The sequence below is a fragment of the Vulpes vulpes genome, chromosome 10 (assembly GCF_048418805.1).
Source record: "Vulpes vulpes isolate BD-2025 chromosome 10, VulVul3, whole genome shotgun sequence".
Taxonomy (NCBI): Eukaryota; Metazoa; Chordata; class Mammalia; order Carnivora; family Canidae; genus Vulpes; species Vulpes vulpes.
The window spans coordinates 44,561,274-44,579,766 of NC_132789.1; the positions used below are offsets into that span (position 1 = coordinate 44,561,274).

Here is an 18,493-nt window from a genome sequence, read left to right on the forward strand (position 1 = left end):
AGAGGCAGTGTTCTCATGTCTTCCAGAACATATGTCCCGGTTAGTTCCTCTCCTTTCCCAGCTCAACTGCCTGCTTTTGATCTCTGTGTCTCTGTCTTCTAGAAAACAACAAGCCTCCACAGGCAGATGCAGGCCCTGATAAAGAGCTGACCCTTCCTGTGGACAGCACCACGCTGGATGGCAGCAAAAGCTCTGATGATCAGAAAATTATCTCCTATCTCTGGGAGAAAACACAGTGAGTATTGACGCAAAAGCCTTATTAATACAACCCCAGACCTTTGAAAGCAAGGTGGCACTGGCTCTTATGGGCTTATCCCAGGAGGGTGACAGAGAAAGAAACGGTAACAATCCTAAACTTCAATTCTAAGGAACTGACATAAAATAATTGTAAGAAAAAAGGAATGCTTGTCATCCGCTAGTCTCCAGTTAGTACTCTGTGGTCCCGGTGCTCTCACAGGTACGATCCATCTGCTGAAACGCATAGTTTAATTACACTTGAGATGCAGGATGGAAGGGGTAATGGAGCAGAAAAATACTGGTGCTCCAGATTACCTGGGTGAGGCTGGCAGTGGGAAGGGCAGAGCACTGGTACCGGGAATCGAAGGGTCATCTGCACAATGAGAGCATTGCTCTGTCATTGTTTCCTTAAAGACACCGTTTACCAGTTATGGTAGTGAGAGGCCGAAGGCACTCACCAAAATAATACTAATTAAACTGGAATTACCTAATCGAACCATTTCTGCTTCTCACAGTTTGTTTCAGCTCCTCTAAACTGTAACAAATAGAGCTCAGGTTGTGTGCAGGATCCCACAGGAAGCAAAAGAATTCCAAGGGAGAGTTAAAAGCATTCTTGATTTCCAAAGGGACCAACCATAGGACAGCCTGAGCTTTTTGTTTTGTTTTCATTTTTGACTAGGGCATTAGAAATGGGTGGGAAGGGGCTATAATTGAACTATAGGAACCGCGTGATTTACGATTGGTGAGTTGGATTCTAGAAATTCTTTTCCTTGGCTCTTGTCTCTGGTGGAGAACTGAGTCTTCCTCAGCCCGGTGTTTGAATCATGACTCTTTGCTGAAGACACAAGAGATAAGCCGTCAGCTGAGTTTTACCAGTGCCTACAGCAGAAAGAACGCTTGGTGTAACTTCTTGGGGGAGAATCTGTTTCAGGAGGGATGACTAGGGCCAGAGGTTACATGTTTAAACAGCAAAACAGAGCAAAAACCGGGAAGATTGCAGATTTCTCTGGTTATCCTGTAGTTTTTTTTAAAGGTTTTATTTATTTATTTGAGTGAGAGAGAGAGAGACAGATAGACGGCGTGCAAGCAAGGGGAGGAGCACAGAGGGAGAGGGAGAAGCAGACTGCGCCCTGAGCAGGAAGCCCGATGAGGGGCTCGATCCCGGAGAACCTGGGATCATGACCTGAGCCAAAGGCAGACGCTCAACTGACTGAGCCACCCAGGCACCTCTGGTCATCCTGTAATTTCAGGAAAGCTCTGGGGTGTTCACCCTGAACAGAAGGGCTCTGTGGTATATGCAGAGCTGTGCCTGGATGTTGGCACAGAGCTCACTCCCCGGCCGCAGGCCCCTGCGTGAGGCCACAGAGGAGGAGGAGGGTTGCCAGGTGTGCGGGGTCCTGTGTGACCCCTGTCCCGGAGCTGCAGGGAGCTTGGCTTTAGAGCTGCTAAGAAGAGGATGGTTTTGCTGACAGTTCCTCTGCAGCCTTGGCCCATTTCCTTTCCTTGACTTTTCAGTAGGAGGGAGTTTGGCATGTGATTAAGAAACGCATCTTGCTTCTTTGCTGGCAAGAACTGAACCAACTACTGGGCCAGAAATGCTTTTCAGAAACATCACTCTGAAACCCTTCTTTTGATCGGAGACCTACTCAGAGCACTTTCTTCCTTTTACGAACTGGAACAGCAAAGAGTTTGAACGTTCTAGAAAGTCAGAGGATAAAGCTAGACATGTTTGAAAGCTGGTGAATGGAATTTTCTGATCAGCAGGGTAGCCTATATTTTGGGGCCAGACGACACTGTCCAAATGGAATATTTTTAAATGTGCTCTCTCAAGGTCTGGGAAACAGTAGTTCGTGTCTCAGCTGAGGCCGTAAATGTCTGCTCCTGCTGAGTCAGGGACGGAGAGCCGCAGACAGGTAGCGCTCCATCCTCTGGCTTCTGTCTTTGTCCAGGGGACCTGATGGCGTGCAGCTCGAGAATGCGAACAGCAGTGTCGCCAGGGTGACAGGGCTCCAAGTAGGAACCTACGTGTTCACCTTGACGGTCAAAGATGAGAGGAACCTGCAAAGCCAGAGTTCTGTGAATGTCATTGTCAAAGAAGGTACCTCCCTGCTTTGTGTTGGTGCAGGCTCTGGGGCAGATACCTGAGGAATCGGGCAGCTTTTTGGCTGCAGCGATTGATCAGAGACTGGGGGGGGGGGGGGGGGGGGGCAGCTGCTACGTGCTTTTCTGAAACAACCTTTAATCGGGGTGACTGCAAGGTGAATTTTAACTTCTTGTCTGTCTGTCCCCCTCCCACCTTACTTCTCAGTTGAATAGGGAAAGAATTTGGTTTTTTCCTTTGCATCTTTATGTTGTCTCTGCTGCTAAGCCCTGGGCTTTCTGTGGCTCTCCCGCTGGTGCAGTGACACCTGCCGTCAGGCCTTAGAATGACTGTCCTGCGCCATAGCTTCCTGTGCTCTTTGGGGAGCCTGCTGCTGCCAGCGTGAGGCTGGAGTAGATGGGCTTGCTGCCGTGTGCAGGCTGCAGGCTTGGGCAGGCGGTGGCCTGCGGGGAGGGCTGTGAGCTGACGGGAGGTGCGCAGGTGACCTCCGGCTAAGGTATCCCGTGCTCAGTGGATGGAGGTTGCACACCTGAGTAAACAAAGCTGCAGGTGGAGCCCAGAAGAGATCTCCTGTTTCCTTTTTCTCTATTAGAGTATTAAGGAAGGAATAAAAGATGTTGAGAAAATAACATTCTGGGCCCTATTTTGGCTTTTGTTTTGTTTTGTTTTTTAAAGGTTTTATTTATTTATTCATGAAAGACAGAGAGAGAGAGGGGCAGAGACACAGGCAGAGGGAGAAGCAGGCTCCATGCAGGGAGCCTGACGTGGGACTCGATCCTGGGTCTCCAGGATCACGCCCTGGGCCAAAAGCAGATGCTCAACCACTGAGCCACGCAGGCGTCCCTTGGGCCTTATTTTGAATAGAATTTGTGGTATCAGCTGCCTGAAACCTAAAGTCTAATAAGGCTTTAGTCCAGTTGGGGTCTCTGTCTCCAGTCACATGCTTCCCAGGCAGAGACGTGGAATGCTTCCGGGGAGGCTGCTAGGAGGACCCAGGAGAAGCTGCTGCCGCTGCTGGATGGTGTCGGAGGAGCATTTCTCTGGGTGGGACTGGCACCTGAGGACCTATGGCCCTGGTGGTTTCCCGTCTGCACTGCTAGTGTTGGGCTCCCCGGTCCGGGCCGGGTTGTGTTTAGCATGGACAGGGGGGAACCAAGGCTGGTCTTCACTGGGTCCTAACTCCTAATTAAAAGTTGGCTTATTGTTTAAAAAAAAAAAAAAAAAGCCACTAGGCTTTTCAGTGCTGGCGTGGCGAGGCGCCTAAACAGTCCTGCATTTAGGATGCTTTTGATGTTCATCTCCCCATAACCATCATGAGGAAGCATTCTTTCTTTTCTGTTATTTCACTGATGTCTCTTTGGTTAGAAATGAACAAACCACCTATAGCCAAGATAACTGGGAACGTGGTGATTACCTTGCCCACGGACACAGCAGAGCTGGACGGCTCCAAGTCCTCAGATGACAAGGGAATAGTCAGCTACCTCTGGACCCGAGATGAGGGCAGCCCAGCAGCAGGGGTAAGTGCCAGGACCTGGGGAGCTGCACAGGGTCGGGATGATGCGACGGCGAGAGGAGGCCGAGCCAAACATTCCGGGATCCGTTTTAACCAAAGGGTCTCTTGTGTCAAACCTGGATTGCCCTCTGAACCCCGGGGAACCCGAATCCAGGGACCCTGCCTAGGGTCGCTCTGCAAGCTAGTGTGGCACAGAATGTGCTCTTCTGCCCTAATCTTGGAGCTGTGGGCTGCAGAGCTGTCACAAAGCAGGAGTTCCCCCGAGGGGGCTTAGTTATAGCAGAAGCAGCACCTGAGCCCATAAAAGAAGTGTGGTTTTGCAACATCGCCATGTTGTTCAACCCCACAGGAGGTGCTAAATCACTCTGACCACCACCCGATCCTCTTTCTTTCCAACCTGGTTGAGGGCACCTACACATTTCACCTGCATGTGACTGATGCGAAGGGGGAGAGTGACATGGATCGGACCACTGTGGAGGTGAAGCCTGGTGAGTTCACCTAGCCCTGGGACTGCGTGGGAGTGCCGGCCCAGCCCAACAGGACCTCAGTCCTGGGGCCCCTCTCCAGTGAGGACAGAGGTGGCAAAGCTAGCTTCTAAACACTCTAGAGACCCCAAGCTGAAAAATCCTCAGTCTGTTCCAGCAGTATCCCTCCTCCCCTCGAGGAGTATGGACCCCCCCACTCATCTCAGATGGAGAAACTGAAACTCAGAGAGGGCACGGCTTGCTCAGCGTCACACAGCAGTTGTGTCAGAGCCAGGCCTTCAGGCCCCTAGTCCAGCGCTCCTTCCTCTACATGCGATGGATGAGAGAGGGCTCTGGGTGCTTTGGGAATCTGAGCACAGGAATAACTTGAGTCATGATGCCTCATCAGCACCCAGCTGCAGAAAACAATTTATTTTTATAAGTTGAGCCTCAGGCTTTATCTGACAACCCAGGGAAGGTAAAGTAACTGCTGTCCTTTACATTTTTCAGATTTGCAGAAGTAAAATTTCTTTCTTAAATAGAACCATGTTTTTATTTTGTTTTATTTTATTTGGCTAATTTGGTGTTAGGGAAGCAATGAGCGTGGGGTGGGGCAGAGCTTTATAAGTTCCCGAGCCTCTGATGAGAAGGTATTAACTGTAGAGGGGAAGGAATTTTGGCAGGCCTTCCAGTCCTTGTCCTACCTCTATGAAGGACAACAGCCAAGACACTATACAGCTTCTTCTGTGTTTAAAATCAGATCACAGTCTGCTAATTATGCAAATGATACATCAGAACAGGCAAATGGTGCATCCAATTATGGGAATAAGGTATTCTGAATAATCACGTTTAACTTCCAACTGCAGAGCAGTCTCTAGGACACAATTAGAAATGAAGGACAGTGGTCTCCGAGTCCTAGAGTTGTGAGGACACTGTGCAGCTCGCTGTTGCTCTAAGGAAGCCCTCGTTTCTTGACCACTTGGATTTTTTTGTGCGTTTACTGTCCTCAACCCTGAAGGGCTGGTGCATTTCCATTATCAGTAAGATTGTTGAGGTGGACATTTTCTTCCCCGTTGTTGTAGACAAAGCACAGCAAGTCGCTGAAAATCCTGCATGAGTCAAGGATAGGTTGTAGATACCCCTCTCGTCCTGGAGAGCTCGGCGAGCCACCTGGGCAAAAGCTTTTATTATTATTGTTATTGTTAAAGATTTTATTTGAGAGAGAGAGTGCGCGTGCACGCATGAGTGGGGGGGAAGGGCAGAGGGAGAGAACCTTTAAGCAGACTCCCCGATGAGTGGGGAGCCCAATTCAGGACTTGAGATCATGACCCCTGAGATCCTGACCTGAGCCGAAACCAAGAGTCAGATGCTTAACCAGCTGAGCCACGCAGGCGCCCCAGGACAGAAGCTTTAGGAGCAGACCTGGAAGTGTCCTCCTTCCCCACCCCCTTCACCAAACCCCTCGCGTCTCTGCTACGGCCTGATCCACAGGCTGGTAGGGAGCTCCTTGCGTCAGCCCCAGATCGCAGCAGCGGCAGTGCACGTCGGGCCCTACTCCTCTGCAGGCGGTCGGTTGCACCACTGAGTGCAGCCACTGCTTTCTCTCCAGGCCATAACAGACACACAGTGGCAGCTCTGTGTTAACTCTCCTACTTCCAAAACCGTGACTGATCCACATGCTTTCCAGATCCCAGGAAAAACAACCTGGTGGAGATCATCTTGGATGTCAACGTCAGTCAGCTAACTGAGAGGCTGAAGGGGATGTTCATCCGCCAGATTGGGGTCCTCCTGGGGGTGCTGGATTCCGACATCATTGTGCAAAAGATTCAGCCGTACACGGAGCAGAGGTAGCTGGGCAATGAACGGGGGGAGAAAAGGAGAGACCAGGGGCCCCCTGGGCTTCTTGATTGAGCTGAGAAATAGTGTGGGTAGATGGAGAGAGGTGCGCTCTCTGACCCAGACCTACTCATGGTTTCCATTTCTTTCATGAACTCTTCTCTTCTAGCACAGGTCGCATACTCCGCGCTAGATATTGCAGCAGGGTACCAGGGTGCAAGGGCAGGAGAGGTCCATTATGTTCGAAGGCCCTCGTCTAGTAGGGAAGACACTCAGGATCAACATAGAACATCAGTACAGGAGGAGTTTGACAGACTGTGTGGCATCATGGGGACGCAGGGCCAAGGCCAGTTAGTTCTGTCAGAGGAGCTGGGACAGGATGTGGTCCAGAGATGTCCCGCTGAGCAAGCTTAGAAAGACTAGGACAGAACTCACAACTGGGGAATAGCATGAGCCACGGTCCTGTGATACAGAAGTACACTTTCCTCTGGAAGAAGTTGTTTGGCTCAGAGCACTCACTAGGCCCCAGGACATGGTGGGAGAGAAGACTGGCCGTGTAAATGGACAACAGTCAAAAGCAGGCCAAGGAGTTTAGTCTTAATAGTTTGGGAAGCGGAGGACTCATTAGGTTGTTTTATATGTATGAAGCTTCTGTTTTGTTTCTGTTTTTCTTTAAATATTTTATTTGAGAGAGAGAGGGGGGAGCACAAGCAGGGGTGGGGGCGCAGAGGGAGAGGGGGGAGCAAGCTCCCCACTGAGCAGGGAGCCTGATGCAGGCGGGGCTTGATCCCAGGACCCCAGATCATGACCCGAGCCAAAGGCAGACACTTTGCCGACTGAGCCGCCGAGGCGCCCCTTGTTTTGGTTTTGAAGCAAGGAAATTTTGTTTTGTCTTTTTTATTGGAGACCAGTAGTGTGGAGGCTAAACCAAAATAGGGAGAGACAAGGCTGGGGAGCCTAGAACTGTTCTAGTAAAAAGGTAATAAAACCCAAGTTAAGGGAGTGGCAGTGGAACGACAGGAGAGGAGGAGTGAGAACAGAGGTAAATCAGAAAGACTTGGCGATCTTTTGGGAATGAAGGTGAATGAGGCACCAAACACAAGGCTTTAGGTTTGGGTGCCTGGATCGGTGGTGGATGCCAGTAAGTGAGGTTGGGGATACAGAGGGAACGGGTTCCAAGGAAAAGGTGATGAGTTGAGTTTTGACTGTTGGATTTAGGGTGTCTCCTGGCCTACCTGGGGAGAGGTTTCATCAGACAGTGGCAAGTGTGGGCTAGAACTTGGGGTGGGAGGAAGGGCCACTGCATACAGATAGTAATCAGAGCCACGAGGACGGATGAGGCACACCAGGGTGAGCGTCCAGCGCTCTGGAGAAGCCCAGTGGTGATGGAGGTGGCAAGGCCAGGAGAGCCAGGAACAGAAAAGCAGGCGGGAGGGGTCTGCTGGAAGCTAAGGGGCGGCTGGCAGGTGGGGCTGCCACCCAGGGAGAGTGTGAGGACATAAAACAGGCTTTGGCTTTGTAGTTAGTGGATCATCAGAACCATAGGACGTTGGGTGATGGATGTTGGGGGCAGAGTGCAGATGCACGTCATGGTTGGAGGACAGAGAGGTGGCCATACAGCAGAGCTTGGTGCCGAAAATAAGGTGGGGGATGGAAAGAACCCCCTTTAAAGACAAGGAAATGCTTGAGCACCTTTATAGACCGAGGGAAGGTGCAGAGGAGGAGTAGAAGGTGGTGGCGGGGGTGGGCCCTGGGCGCCTTGCTGCAGGCGGAGCGGGAGATGGGAGGAAGGGGCAAGACGTGCTGCTGTGGAGGCATCTTAGAGGGAGACGGGGCGGTGCCCGTTCGGGAGCACTGGCACTGGTTCTGGGTTTTGTCTTTGAAACTGGAGGCAAGACCGTCTGCTTTGAGGACGTGAGAGTGAGGCAAGCAGCCGAGGACAGTCCAGGCTGGGCAAGGCAGCTCCAGAAGAGGGTGTTGGCTTTGAGCCATCTGGGGCCTCAGCCAAGGTTAGAGACAGGAGATGACGGCGTGGAGCCCCAGAGCTTTCGGGAGTGTGCTGTTCCCGGAGCCTCGCCCCCAGAGGTTAGGGCTCAGTGGGTCTGTGGTGAGGTCTGGCCACCGGAAGTCCCAAAGCTCTTGGTGGGGTTCATGGGTCCGAGCAGGATGATTAGGACTTTGTATTTAAGCTCTGCTGGCGGCCTGGGCGTGGGAATGGGGCGAGTGGCTGCTTGGACTGATGCAGCTGCCGGGGGTCGGGGCAGAAGCCCCGTGGGAGTCATTGCTGGGGGCGCTGTGGGAAGTGGCATGGGACGAACCGCTGGCACACGTGCCACGCTGCACCTGCGAGAGAAAAGCGTCACCATGGCACTGGGTTCCTGGCTCGGGCTGTGGCCTCGTGGAGGAGTTCGGAGGAGGATGGGCTTAGAGGGAGACTGACAACGGGAAGGCTCATGGGGCTGAGCACGGCGCTGCTGGGGGACTGACCTGGCCCTCCAGCCCCTCCCCGTGCCTTAGCCCACGAGCTGGGCCTGTCTCCTGGGAAAACGCTGGCGCCCTTTTATAGGCCTGTTACCGAGCCCCAGACAGGGGGATGCTGCCTGTCCTACCACAGGGAGAGGGCTCAGGTGTGCTTACTTCAAGGTCTTTGGACCCGCTGGGTTGGAGGAGACCGTGGGAAGTGGGGGGCGTGGGTGGCGGGCATCGTAGCAAGCGGTTGCAGGAGACGTGGTGATTCAGGAGAGACCAGGGGAAAGGAGGTGGAGATGCGAGGGCCGCTGGCGTGTGGGAATCGAAACTGTCAGCATGGATTAGGTAACTGGGCAGAATTCATGAGAAATGGGCCACAGACCTTTAATGCAAAGTTTGTTTCTTGATTCTGGGTTTGTAATCCCCCACTGTTGGTCTCACTGTGCAGTGAACTTTTAGAAAGCCTTCTGTGGTGCCACAAGGAGGAGGTAACGCTTTGGGATAAACAGGTGAGGCTGCTTATCCTGGAAGCAGCTGATCCAGCGCCTCTAGGTCCCAGCTAGCTCTTCTGCGTGCCAACGGGGCCATATCTGGGACACACCTACAGCCCGTGTGACCCACTGATGGCAGAGGTCTGGCGGGGAGGCTGATGTGGAGTCCAGTGGGCTCCCCCAAACAAGGGCCAAGGCATAGAGAACAGACCGTGCCCACGTAAACATGTGGTCAGACATGGTCTGCCTTGGACAGAAATGGACAGAAAGCAGAGCGAATCTGGACATGGGGCAGCGTAACCTCGCACCAGCCACCCCACTGGGGCGGGTCCTCCTTGTTGCTGTCACGTGAATGATCATTTGGCTGTTCTGATCCATGGATAATGCCTTTTGTGTTTTTTAAGATTTTATGTATTTAAGAGAGAGAGCAAGTGAGAGAGAACCCGAGCTGGGGGAGGGGCCGGGGAGAGGGAGAGGGAGAAGCAGATCTCCCCCCCCCCCAGCAGGGAGCCTGATGCCAGACGTGGCCGTGACCTGAGCTGAAGGCAGACGTTCACCCACTGAGCCAGCCGGGCAGCCCCCCGGGTGACACTCCGATGCTGCCTGACAGTATACATTTTCCAGAGTCTTGTGGTTTGTCTTACAGGTGACCTAGACACACACCCGATGGCACCATACCGCTCTTAGCTGTCAGAGGCTGATGGCAGAGATGTGCTTGTAACCAAGTCCCTGTTTCCTGACCTCGGGTTGCTGGTTGGAACGGCCCCTTTCGTGAGCTGGGGCAGCTTAGGGCATTTCTGAGAGCATAGGTTTTGGAGTCGGACCTGTCGGGGCTGGGATTTGGCTCTGCCGTAATTAACTGTGTGACCCTGGGCAAGTTACTTAACCCCCCTGAGCCCGTGCTGTCCTCTGTAGAATGGTGATGACCCTGAGAACACCGTTGTCACTGGCCTGCGGGGAGAGCACGGCCCCGTCCTTAGCACGGGCTCTGGCACAACAGGAGGTGCCTTAAGAGAATGTGGCGACCGCTGCTGGTAGGGCTCCAGCTCATTGTCACTGTCGCATGTCTCTGCAGCACCAAGATGGTATTTTTTGTTCAAAACGAGCCTCCCAACCAGATCTTCAAAGGCCATGAGGTGGCGGCGATGCTCAAGAGTGAGCTGCGGAAGCAAAAAGCCGACTTTCTGATATTCAGAGCCCTGGAAATCAATACCGTCAGTGAGTACCTGGGGGCAGCTGGGATTGGAGCCTCCCCGGTGCGCACAGCTCCCCGTGGCCCCGCGTCCCTGGGCTTCATCTCCTGTTCTCGGGAACACGGAGACGAGCACTTGGCTACACTAGCAGGATCACGAGAGAGTCCCGCCCGGTGCAGAGGCCTGGGAGTTGGGGAAGAAAATGACATCTTTATTGTCACTAACCTCTGAGACTGTTCCCTGCCATGAGGAAGGCAGGCAGCCGACTCCACTAGTGGTCACAGAACCTGTGACTTTAAGGCAGTAGAAATCACAGGAAACTTCATAGCATATACCTGACGAAATGTCATTTTTACTCCTTGTTACTTTAAAATTATGACCCTTGTTAGAGCCGCTTCTACATCTGGCTACTTAATGTTTTCATAAAGACGCGTGTATTATTAGCTTAAAACTCTCTAAAGTATTTCAAGAACATGTGCAATATAAAGTGCTTTCCTTTGGAATGTACCCGGGTATTTTATTTTGGCATTTAAGTGGTGCAAAGGAGGGGCCCCGGGGCCTGAAAGACTAAGAACTGGCCACGCAGAGTAGTAGTGAGCCCCTGGTTCAGATGACGGCGCCCAGCCCAGCTGGCGGGGGGGCCTGGGGCCGCGGGGGGCCTGGGGTGGGGCCGGGGCGCTGACTCCTGCCCGCCGCCTTCAGCGTGCCAGCTGAACTGTTCCGACCACGGCCACTGCGACTCGTTCACCAAGCGCTGTGTCTGCGACCCCTTCTGGATGGAGAATTTCATCAAGGTGCAGCTGAGGGCCGGAGACAGCAACTGTGGTAAGTGCTGCCGGCAGGGCGGAGCGGAGTCGGGCAGGCGGGTGGAGGGTGTCCACGGCCTGTGAGCGGGTGGGGTGGGGTGGGGGACTCTGTGTCTTCCTCGTGCTTCCAGTCCTCAGCGCTGCGCCGGCTCAGGGCGGGTTCAGCAGCGGCTCGTAGGAACCAGGCTTAGGTCCGAGCCCTGCGTGCGCAGCCCAAGTCAGATCGGCCGCCAGGCGCCCTGTGCTTTCGGAGGCATCGTGCTGCAGCCTCCCCGAGGCCTCTGGGGCCGCCTCTGCAGCCGGCCCCCACCCTGCAGGGCCTCCCCTGCCCAGGGCAGCTCGTTGGGGCGCGGAGCCAGGCCACCTGCCAAGCCCCGGGCGGCCCACACCGCGCTCCTGGCTGCTCCGCTCACCACCCTCACCACTTGGTTTCTTTCGGCAGAGTGGAGCGTGTTGTACGTTATCATTGCTTCCTTTGTCATTGTCGTCGCCCTCGGAACCCTGTCCTGGACGGTGATCTGTTGCTGTAAGAGGTAAGACAGATTCTCCTTGGGAAGCGTTAGAGCTTCAGGTCACGGATTCTTCCGTTTGGGAGGTACTGGCACCTTCTGTGCAGAGGGCGTGAAGTCTTGGGGTTCCTGGCTTCCCGGCACTGCCCCACGCAGGCGTCGGGAGGCCTTCATCACTGTGGCTCACTCTTGAGGGCCGGGCCGCACTCCCGCAGCCAAGGGCTGTCAGGGCCCTGGTTCCTGACCTGGGAAGCACGGCCACGGCCAGGGTGGGAGCGGGAGGGCCTGGGGGTGCGCTGGGTCACTTCTCTAGGGGCGTTACCCAGCACACCTGCCTCTGCACTTGACGTGTGAATCCTCAGTCCTGCCCTCCTTTCTAGGTGGGGTTCACACGTCTGCACATGTTCACGTAACTGGAGATTTTAGTCAGTCGTGATTGTTTTGGGGTTTTGTTGTTGGAGCTTCCCATCTAGTCTTATTATTATTTTATTTTAAGATTTTATTTATTCATAAGAGACTCAGAGGAAGAAGCAGGCTCCACGCAGGGAGCCCGACGTAGGACTCGATTCCGGGTCCCCAGGGTCACGCCCTGGGCTGTAGGTGGCGCTAAACCGCTGAGCACCCCCCCCCCCCCCCCCCCCCGGCTGCCACTAGTCTTAATAATGAAAACTACAAAAAAAAAAGAAAAAAATACGTAATACATTCCCATTAAACATAAGTTTGATTTCTACATGACTGTGTGCCAAGCACCAGGATAACACTTTTTAGGTAAAATATCTTTTTTTAAATGCACTTGTCAACCTTTTCTCATCTCACAGCTAAGGGGACGAAGGCGCAGGAAAATGGCCTCGCCTGTCCACCGACACAGCTAATAGGTGGCAGAGCAGAGATTTAACCTCACATAAAATGTAGAAAGCAAATTTTTAAAAATTCTCAGCAGTCTGAGAGAGCCACCACCGAGAGCTCTGTTGGTTAACGCCCCCCCCCCCCCCCCCCAAGCAGCGGTTGGTTGGTGGTTCTCTCAGAGAACCGAGCATGTCTGACTCCAGTTGCCTCTTTCCCTTGCTGCTGTATGCATGGCTTCGAGGCTTCCAGCCCTGTACAAGGGCATGCGGATGCTAATCATCCCCGGAATTTGGCTTACACCTGAGTTTTACAAAAAAAAAGTGCTTTTTTAACCTGAAACCTCCCTCACTTAGGAAGGTCAGGAGGTGCATATAGAAATGCCTGTGCTGCGTTTAAGAACCACAGGAATGACATGACCGGTTCGTCTGGACACCAGCTGCCAAGGACAGAGAAGTTACAGCGGCCACTGGGATGTCAGCAGATCCCCCAGCCGATCCCCCAGCAGATCCGGGCCCGCGCCACCGGGTCCTAGCAGAGCAGCAGCCCAGGCCTCCTGCTAGGGAGATAGTGCCCCAGACGGGCGGCCGCCTGCTCTGCTGGCCCCTGAGTAAAGCTGTTTCCCCGCCCCAGCTCGTGGGGCACACTGGATGCGCCCGCACTCCGTTACCTTTACGTTCTAACGGATCTCTGCTTCCTTGTCACCGCAGGCAGCTGAGCCCGGGGTACGGTGGCCACGGGTTCCTGCCTTTCCCAGAATTGCCGAGGGGCCGTTGAACAACAGGCACAGCTGCCACCTTCTCCTGGCTGAGAAGCACGGAAGGAAACTGTCCTTCTGTTAGGCAGTGTCCGTGGGGACAAGGGGACAAGGCCTCTGCAGCCTACGGGCCCCCCGCATCCCGGAGCCCCACTTAGAAGCCCCTTGAGCAGCGGTGGGGTTGTGTTTTTCAGGCAGAAAGGAAAACCCAAGAGGAAAAGCAAGTACAAGATCCTGGACGCCACGGACCAGGAGAGCCTGGAGCTGAAGCCCACCTGTCGGGCAGGTATGGCCCTCGGGTGTAGGTGGGGCCCCGCACTCCTGAGTGCGCTGGAGACCGCTGTCCCTGGTCCCCCAGCAGTCCTGCACGTTCTGTGCCGAAACCCACCCTTGTCCCTAGTCCCCTTGCAGTCCTGCACGGTCCGTGCCAAGACCCATCGTTGTCCCTAGTCCCCCTGCAGTCCTGCGCTGTCCTCGCAGAGACCCACCGCCATCCCAAGTACCCGTGTCGCTGACAGCTGTTTGTTCTGGAAGGTCGTTTTCGTGCTGAGGGCTGAGCTGCCCGTCTCTAGTAGAAGCCAGCTGCTGGGTGAGCTCTGAGCGGCCTCCCTTCTCAGTGCCCCTCCACTTTGCTGAGGGACTCCCCCTCTCCCCGGTGGGTCTGCTCGCTGGTTCGCTCGGTTCGTCCTGGCTCCCGGCCTTTCCAGCTGCCCCTGGTGCTCAGGCTGGCACCCTGGTCCCTTGGGCCTGGCCAGTCTGTCCTCTGGGTGGACGATGAGGTGGATGGCAGTGTGGGCTGCTGATGTCCCTGGAGGCCCTGTGGCCCTGAGACAGGCAGGGCAGGGGGGCTGCTGGCCTGTGGGCTCCAGCGCGGCTGGCCGTGTAGGGTGGCCGTGTAGGGTGGTGTCCGGTGCCTCCCTGCTGAGAATCAGGCCTCGAGTGGGCAGGGCCAGCAGGGTCCCCTCCCCTGGCCTGTTGACCCCAGGTGGAGCTGTTGCCCAGTGCCCTGCCTACAGGTGCCCGAGGCCCTGCTCTGCCTCAGAGGCAACGTGGGCTCTGCACCCAGGGGCCGGGCCGGGAGGGTGTGGGGTGGCTCCTGGATGTCCTGCAGCCTGTGCCCGGGAAGCGCGAGGCTCCCACTGACACTGGGAGATGCTGGGAGTGCAGCCCGCAGCCCGCGGGGAGAGCATGCACGGCACCCTCCTCGGAGCAAGGGCTTGGGGCGACCCTGGGTCTGGCCAGCCTGCCGGCTTCGAGAAACAGTGACCTCGTTCGCTTGAAAGGCGGGTGGGTGGGTTTCAGATCTGCTTCCCTGGGCCCTTCGTCCTTGTGGGCCACCCTCCTCGGCAGATGCCGCAGCTCGAATTGCTATCCTCCCTACCTGCTCGGGTCTCGCTCCCCCCTCTGTCACGCGCTTCCACGTCTTTCCCCGCCGGTCAGTGAAGTGGCAGAGGCTGGGCGGGCGTGGGACCAACAGACGCTGCTGCGGGGCCCCTGCTCCGACTCAGGGCCGTACAGGTGACGGAGGGGCCCGGGGCCCGGGGCCCGGGGCCCGGGGCCCTGGGCCCGGGCGGCCGACGGGACCTGGCGCACCGGCGGGAGGCAGCAGTCGAGGCAGAGGAGGAGGCGGTGGTGGAGGAGGCTGCTGGAAGGCGGGAGGGACTCCAGGACGCAGGGAAGGTGGCCTCTGGGGCAGGGCCGGCGCGGCCGGGGTGGGGGTGGGGGACGCAGCCCCTGCTGCGGCCCCTCCCGAGGGCAGACAGCGCAGCCATGGGCGCTCCTCAAGGACGAAGGGGGTGCGCGACCGGCCCTTCTCCTCTCCCCCGACCCCCAGCGCGTGCAAGGGAGTCGGCGGGCAGGAGCAGGTGCCACAGAGCTCCCGGCAGGAACCTGCGCGGGGAAGACGGCACCCCGGGGGAGGGCCCGGCAGGCCCGGGGGAGACGGCGCTTGGGGGCGACCCCGGAAGGCCGAGGAGGACCAGGTGACAATCTGAAAGTGGCCAAAGGAATTCAGGATGCTGGCGGTGACAAGGGTCCCCTCAAAAGTGCCGGCTTCGGGAAACAGTGACCTCGTTCGCTTGAAAGGTGGAGGTGACGTGTGGGGGCCAGTGGGGAGGACCGCCCTGGTCCTGCCGGTGGCCGGGAGAGGCGCCCGCCGACCTCCGACCCGGGGCACGGAGTGGTCCCCTGGCAGGGACGGCCCGGCTACGACGATGCCCTCCACAGAATGGGGCTCCCGTCCCTTCCCGGGAGAACGTCGGGGGGGGGGGGGGGGGGGGGGCGAGAGACGAGCCTGGGAAGCGCCAGCAGAGAGGACGCGCTGTAGGGGATGCGGGAGCGAGGGTGCGCGGGAGGCGGCGGGCCCCGACCCCCCCCCGGGTCCTCCTGCGAGCAGAGCTGCGGGGGAGAAGCCGCGGGTGCGCCGGGTCACCCAGGTCACCCGGGTCACCCAGGGCCCGCTCTGGGCGCCGCGGAGCCCCTCGCGCCTGGTTTTGAGCGTGTGACCCAGCAGAGGCCCCGCTCTGGTTCTGGACTCCGGGGAGGAGGGGGTGCAGCCCGGACACGGGGGGGGGGGGGGGGGGTGTCCGGGGCGTTTGGCCCGCCCGCCCGTTGAGCATCCTGCTGCGGCACATTCCCGGAACCCCGAGAAATCCTGGGGCGTCTACACCGGCGTCTGCAACGGAACCTCCGCACTCCCCCTCCCGACCTTGGTGGTGACCCGCTGCACCCCTCCCAGTCCTCCCCCGCTGGGCTCCCCCCCCTTCTTGCCTTCACACAGGACTTGCCGTCGTCAGGAGGGCCGCGTCCTTCCTCTTGCGGCCGGTGCTCATGCTGGGCAGCGCCCCGGGGGTGCAGTGCGGCCTGTGGAGGGGGCGGCTCGAGAGGGGCCCTGGGAAGGGGGGGCCCCACGGGACACGGGGGGGGGGGGGCAGCTGCGGGGGCGGGGCAGGGGCCTGCGTCTCCCCCTGGCCCCCTACGTGGCGGCGGCTCCGCCTGCTGGGCTCGGGCCGGCATTCCGCCGTGGGGGGGGGGGGGGGAGAAGGTGGAGGGTGTTGGCCCTGGGGTTCGAGCCCCTCCCCTGTCGGGTCGCCTGTGTGGGAGCCTGTGTGGGACGTAGGTGAGCTCCGGCCCGGCGCGTCGCTCGGGGGAGGTGCGTCCTCCCCCGGGGGCCTGGGGCCTGGGGCGAGCCTCTGCTGTCGCTGTCCGCTGAGCTCAGCCGGGCCCCTGGGGCGCGGCCCGGCCCTGACCGGCCTCTCCTGTCTCCTGTCTCCCCGCAGGCAGCAGGCAGAAGGGCCCGACGCCCGGCAGCAGCCTCATGCGCTCCGAGTCCGAGCTGGACAGCGACGACGCCATCTTCACGTGGCCCGACCGCGACAAGGGCCCGCGGCCGCAGGGGCAGAACGGCTCGGTGCCCAACGGGCAGGCGCCGCTCAAGGCCCGCGGCCCCCGCCAGGAGATCCTGTAGCGCGGCTGCCGAGCGCCATCCAAGCTGTCTCCGCCCGAACCTGCTGGGAGCGCCCCGCGCAGCCGCCCCGCCGGGCCCCCGCATGTCATGTCCCCGGACGGCGTCCTCGGGGCTCGTCCTCGGGGCTCGGGCTCCCGCGCGGGCGGCGCCCCCGGGACGCGCTCACACCGCCGCGCTGCCCTGTCGGGACAGGATTAAACGAGCTATTTAATTGTACGTGTGCGTGCCGGCCGCGCCGCTCACCTGAACCGCTGACGTCACGGCCCGGGGGCGGGGCTCGGGGGACGGTGCGGGCTGCGGACACAGAGGGTTCGGCCTCCCCCACCTCGCACTCCCTCCCCCCAGGCCCGGCGCGGACTTGCACCTCTGGGCCCCTGTGCTTCCCGTTAGGATCCCCGGGGCGGCAGGGGCGGCCCTGCGCCCACCATCCCTTGGGGTGGGGGTACTGGCAGCTTCTCCGGGTAGAGAAACTGAGGCCCGGCAGAGCCTGCGTGTGGTCCGGCTCGAAGGCCCCCGGGACCGCACCTGGGAGTCGGGGCACGCGGGGACCCCAACTTCGCGCGGCACCTAGGACTGCCCGGGGCGGGGCACCCGGAGGCGGGGGCCAGGACGTAATCACCCATGGGCTTCGCGGGCTCTCTCTGCTTGGGGGAACGCAGGCCCCATCCCGGGCCCTCCCGACCGCTGCCTTCACCTCCGAGGACCCTTTTGCAGCCTCTGCTCCTCCCACCAAGGGGGCAAAACTCACACCGTCCTCCCCGGCGAGGAGCCCCGCGCTAGGCTTCCACGCCCGGGGCACCGGGTCCCCTACTCCGAGGCTGGGCGGCCTGGGGGCTGACAGTCGCCCGGCTTCTCCAGGGACACGGTAGCTGCACGAGGGAAGAGATGGCAGGTCTCGGCAGCGCCGCGCAGAGGACACGGCCCGGAGTCCCGGCCCGGAGTCCCCGGAGGGCGACTTGGGAGTAGGACACGGAAGGACTCGAACTGTAAGCAAACACCGGATGGGGCTGGGGCCGACGGAGGGCGGAGACCAAGGCGAGGGAAGGTCCGTCCAAAGGCTGCAAAAACCGCTGCTGAGCTTTAGAGCTGAAGTGCCACGTTCACGGAGGGCTTGAGGAAGCCGCTGCGACCTGGAACTGGACTTCCTAACATCTACGCCGGAGCTCGGGAGGAGGAAATCCACATCAGTCGATGAAACAAAACAGGCGTGAAGAGGGAAAAAACAGCATTAAAACGTGACCCTTTCAGATCGGATATTAAAACCACCGCCACTACTTCCAAACACAAGTTAACAGGTTGGATGTACTCGTTCAACTATTTACAAGTGAGGGACCTAAGAGGTAACATCCCAAGACTGGGGAAAAAGGACAGTAAGGATCCATTAGGGGCTTTGGTTCCTATTAAGACAACGAAGTGGCATAGGCTCTGGGTCCCTTCCCCAAAAATGGATTTACAATATAGCTTAGGAACCACCACCAAACCTACAAGAAATCCATCCCGGACCTGTAAGAACCCCGAGGAGCCTGGAGTCCCCACAGGCAGGGAGACCAGGCAGCCGCGAGAAGCCCACCCTTGCGGTACTTGTGACCGTCAGTCAAGTGACCGGTGTCCACGGGACACTGTCGGGCAGCCCAGGAGTTCTGCTCTTGGGATTAAAATACCCCCCCTCACCCCCCCCCCCTCCCCGCAGAGCCCGGCTGGCAGAGGACAAAGGTGAAGGTGCTTCCCGAGGGTCTGAAGGTAAAATTCCAAACATCACCCGGCGGAGTGCCCCGCGCTGGCCGGTCGCTGTCGGCAGGGCCTCGCCT

The 18,493-nt window shown here is 58.0% G+C and overlaps 1 protein-coding gene across 3 annotated transcripts in view; it reads left to right on the forward strand.

The window, feature by feature from the left end:
* The window catches only part of KIAA0319L (KIAA0319 like), a 91,044-nt gene extending 74,143 nt beyond the window's left edge, over window positions 1-16,901 (forward strand). For all 3 annotated transcript variants that reach the window (XM_072723873.1, XM_072723875.1, XM_072723874.1), the window contains 10 exons: window positions 103-235; window positions 2,187-2,335; window positions 3,704-3,855; window positions 4,201-4,339; window positions 6,003-6,162; window positions 10,187-10,329; window positions 11,007-11,129; window positions 11,553-11,643; window positions 13,414-13,505; window positions 16,498-16,901. In XM_072723873.1, the coding sequence (XP_072579974.1) occupies window positions 103-235; window positions 2,187-2,335; window positions 3,704-3,855; window positions 4,201-4,339; window positions 6,003-6,162; window positions 10,187-10,329; window positions 11,007-11,129; window positions 11,553-11,643; window positions 13,414-13,505; window positions 16,498-16,685 (1,370 nt within the window). In that variant the 3' untranslated portion in view covers window positions 16,686-16,901. The remainder of the gene's footprint in view (window positions 1-102; window positions 236-2,186; window positions 2,336-3,703; window positions 3,856-4,200; window positions 4,340-6,002; window positions 6,163-10,186; window positions 10,330-11,006; window positions 11,130-11,552; window positions 11,644-13,413; window positions 13,506-16,497) is intronic.
* Window positions 16,902-18,493: the final 1,592 nt, after the last annotated feature.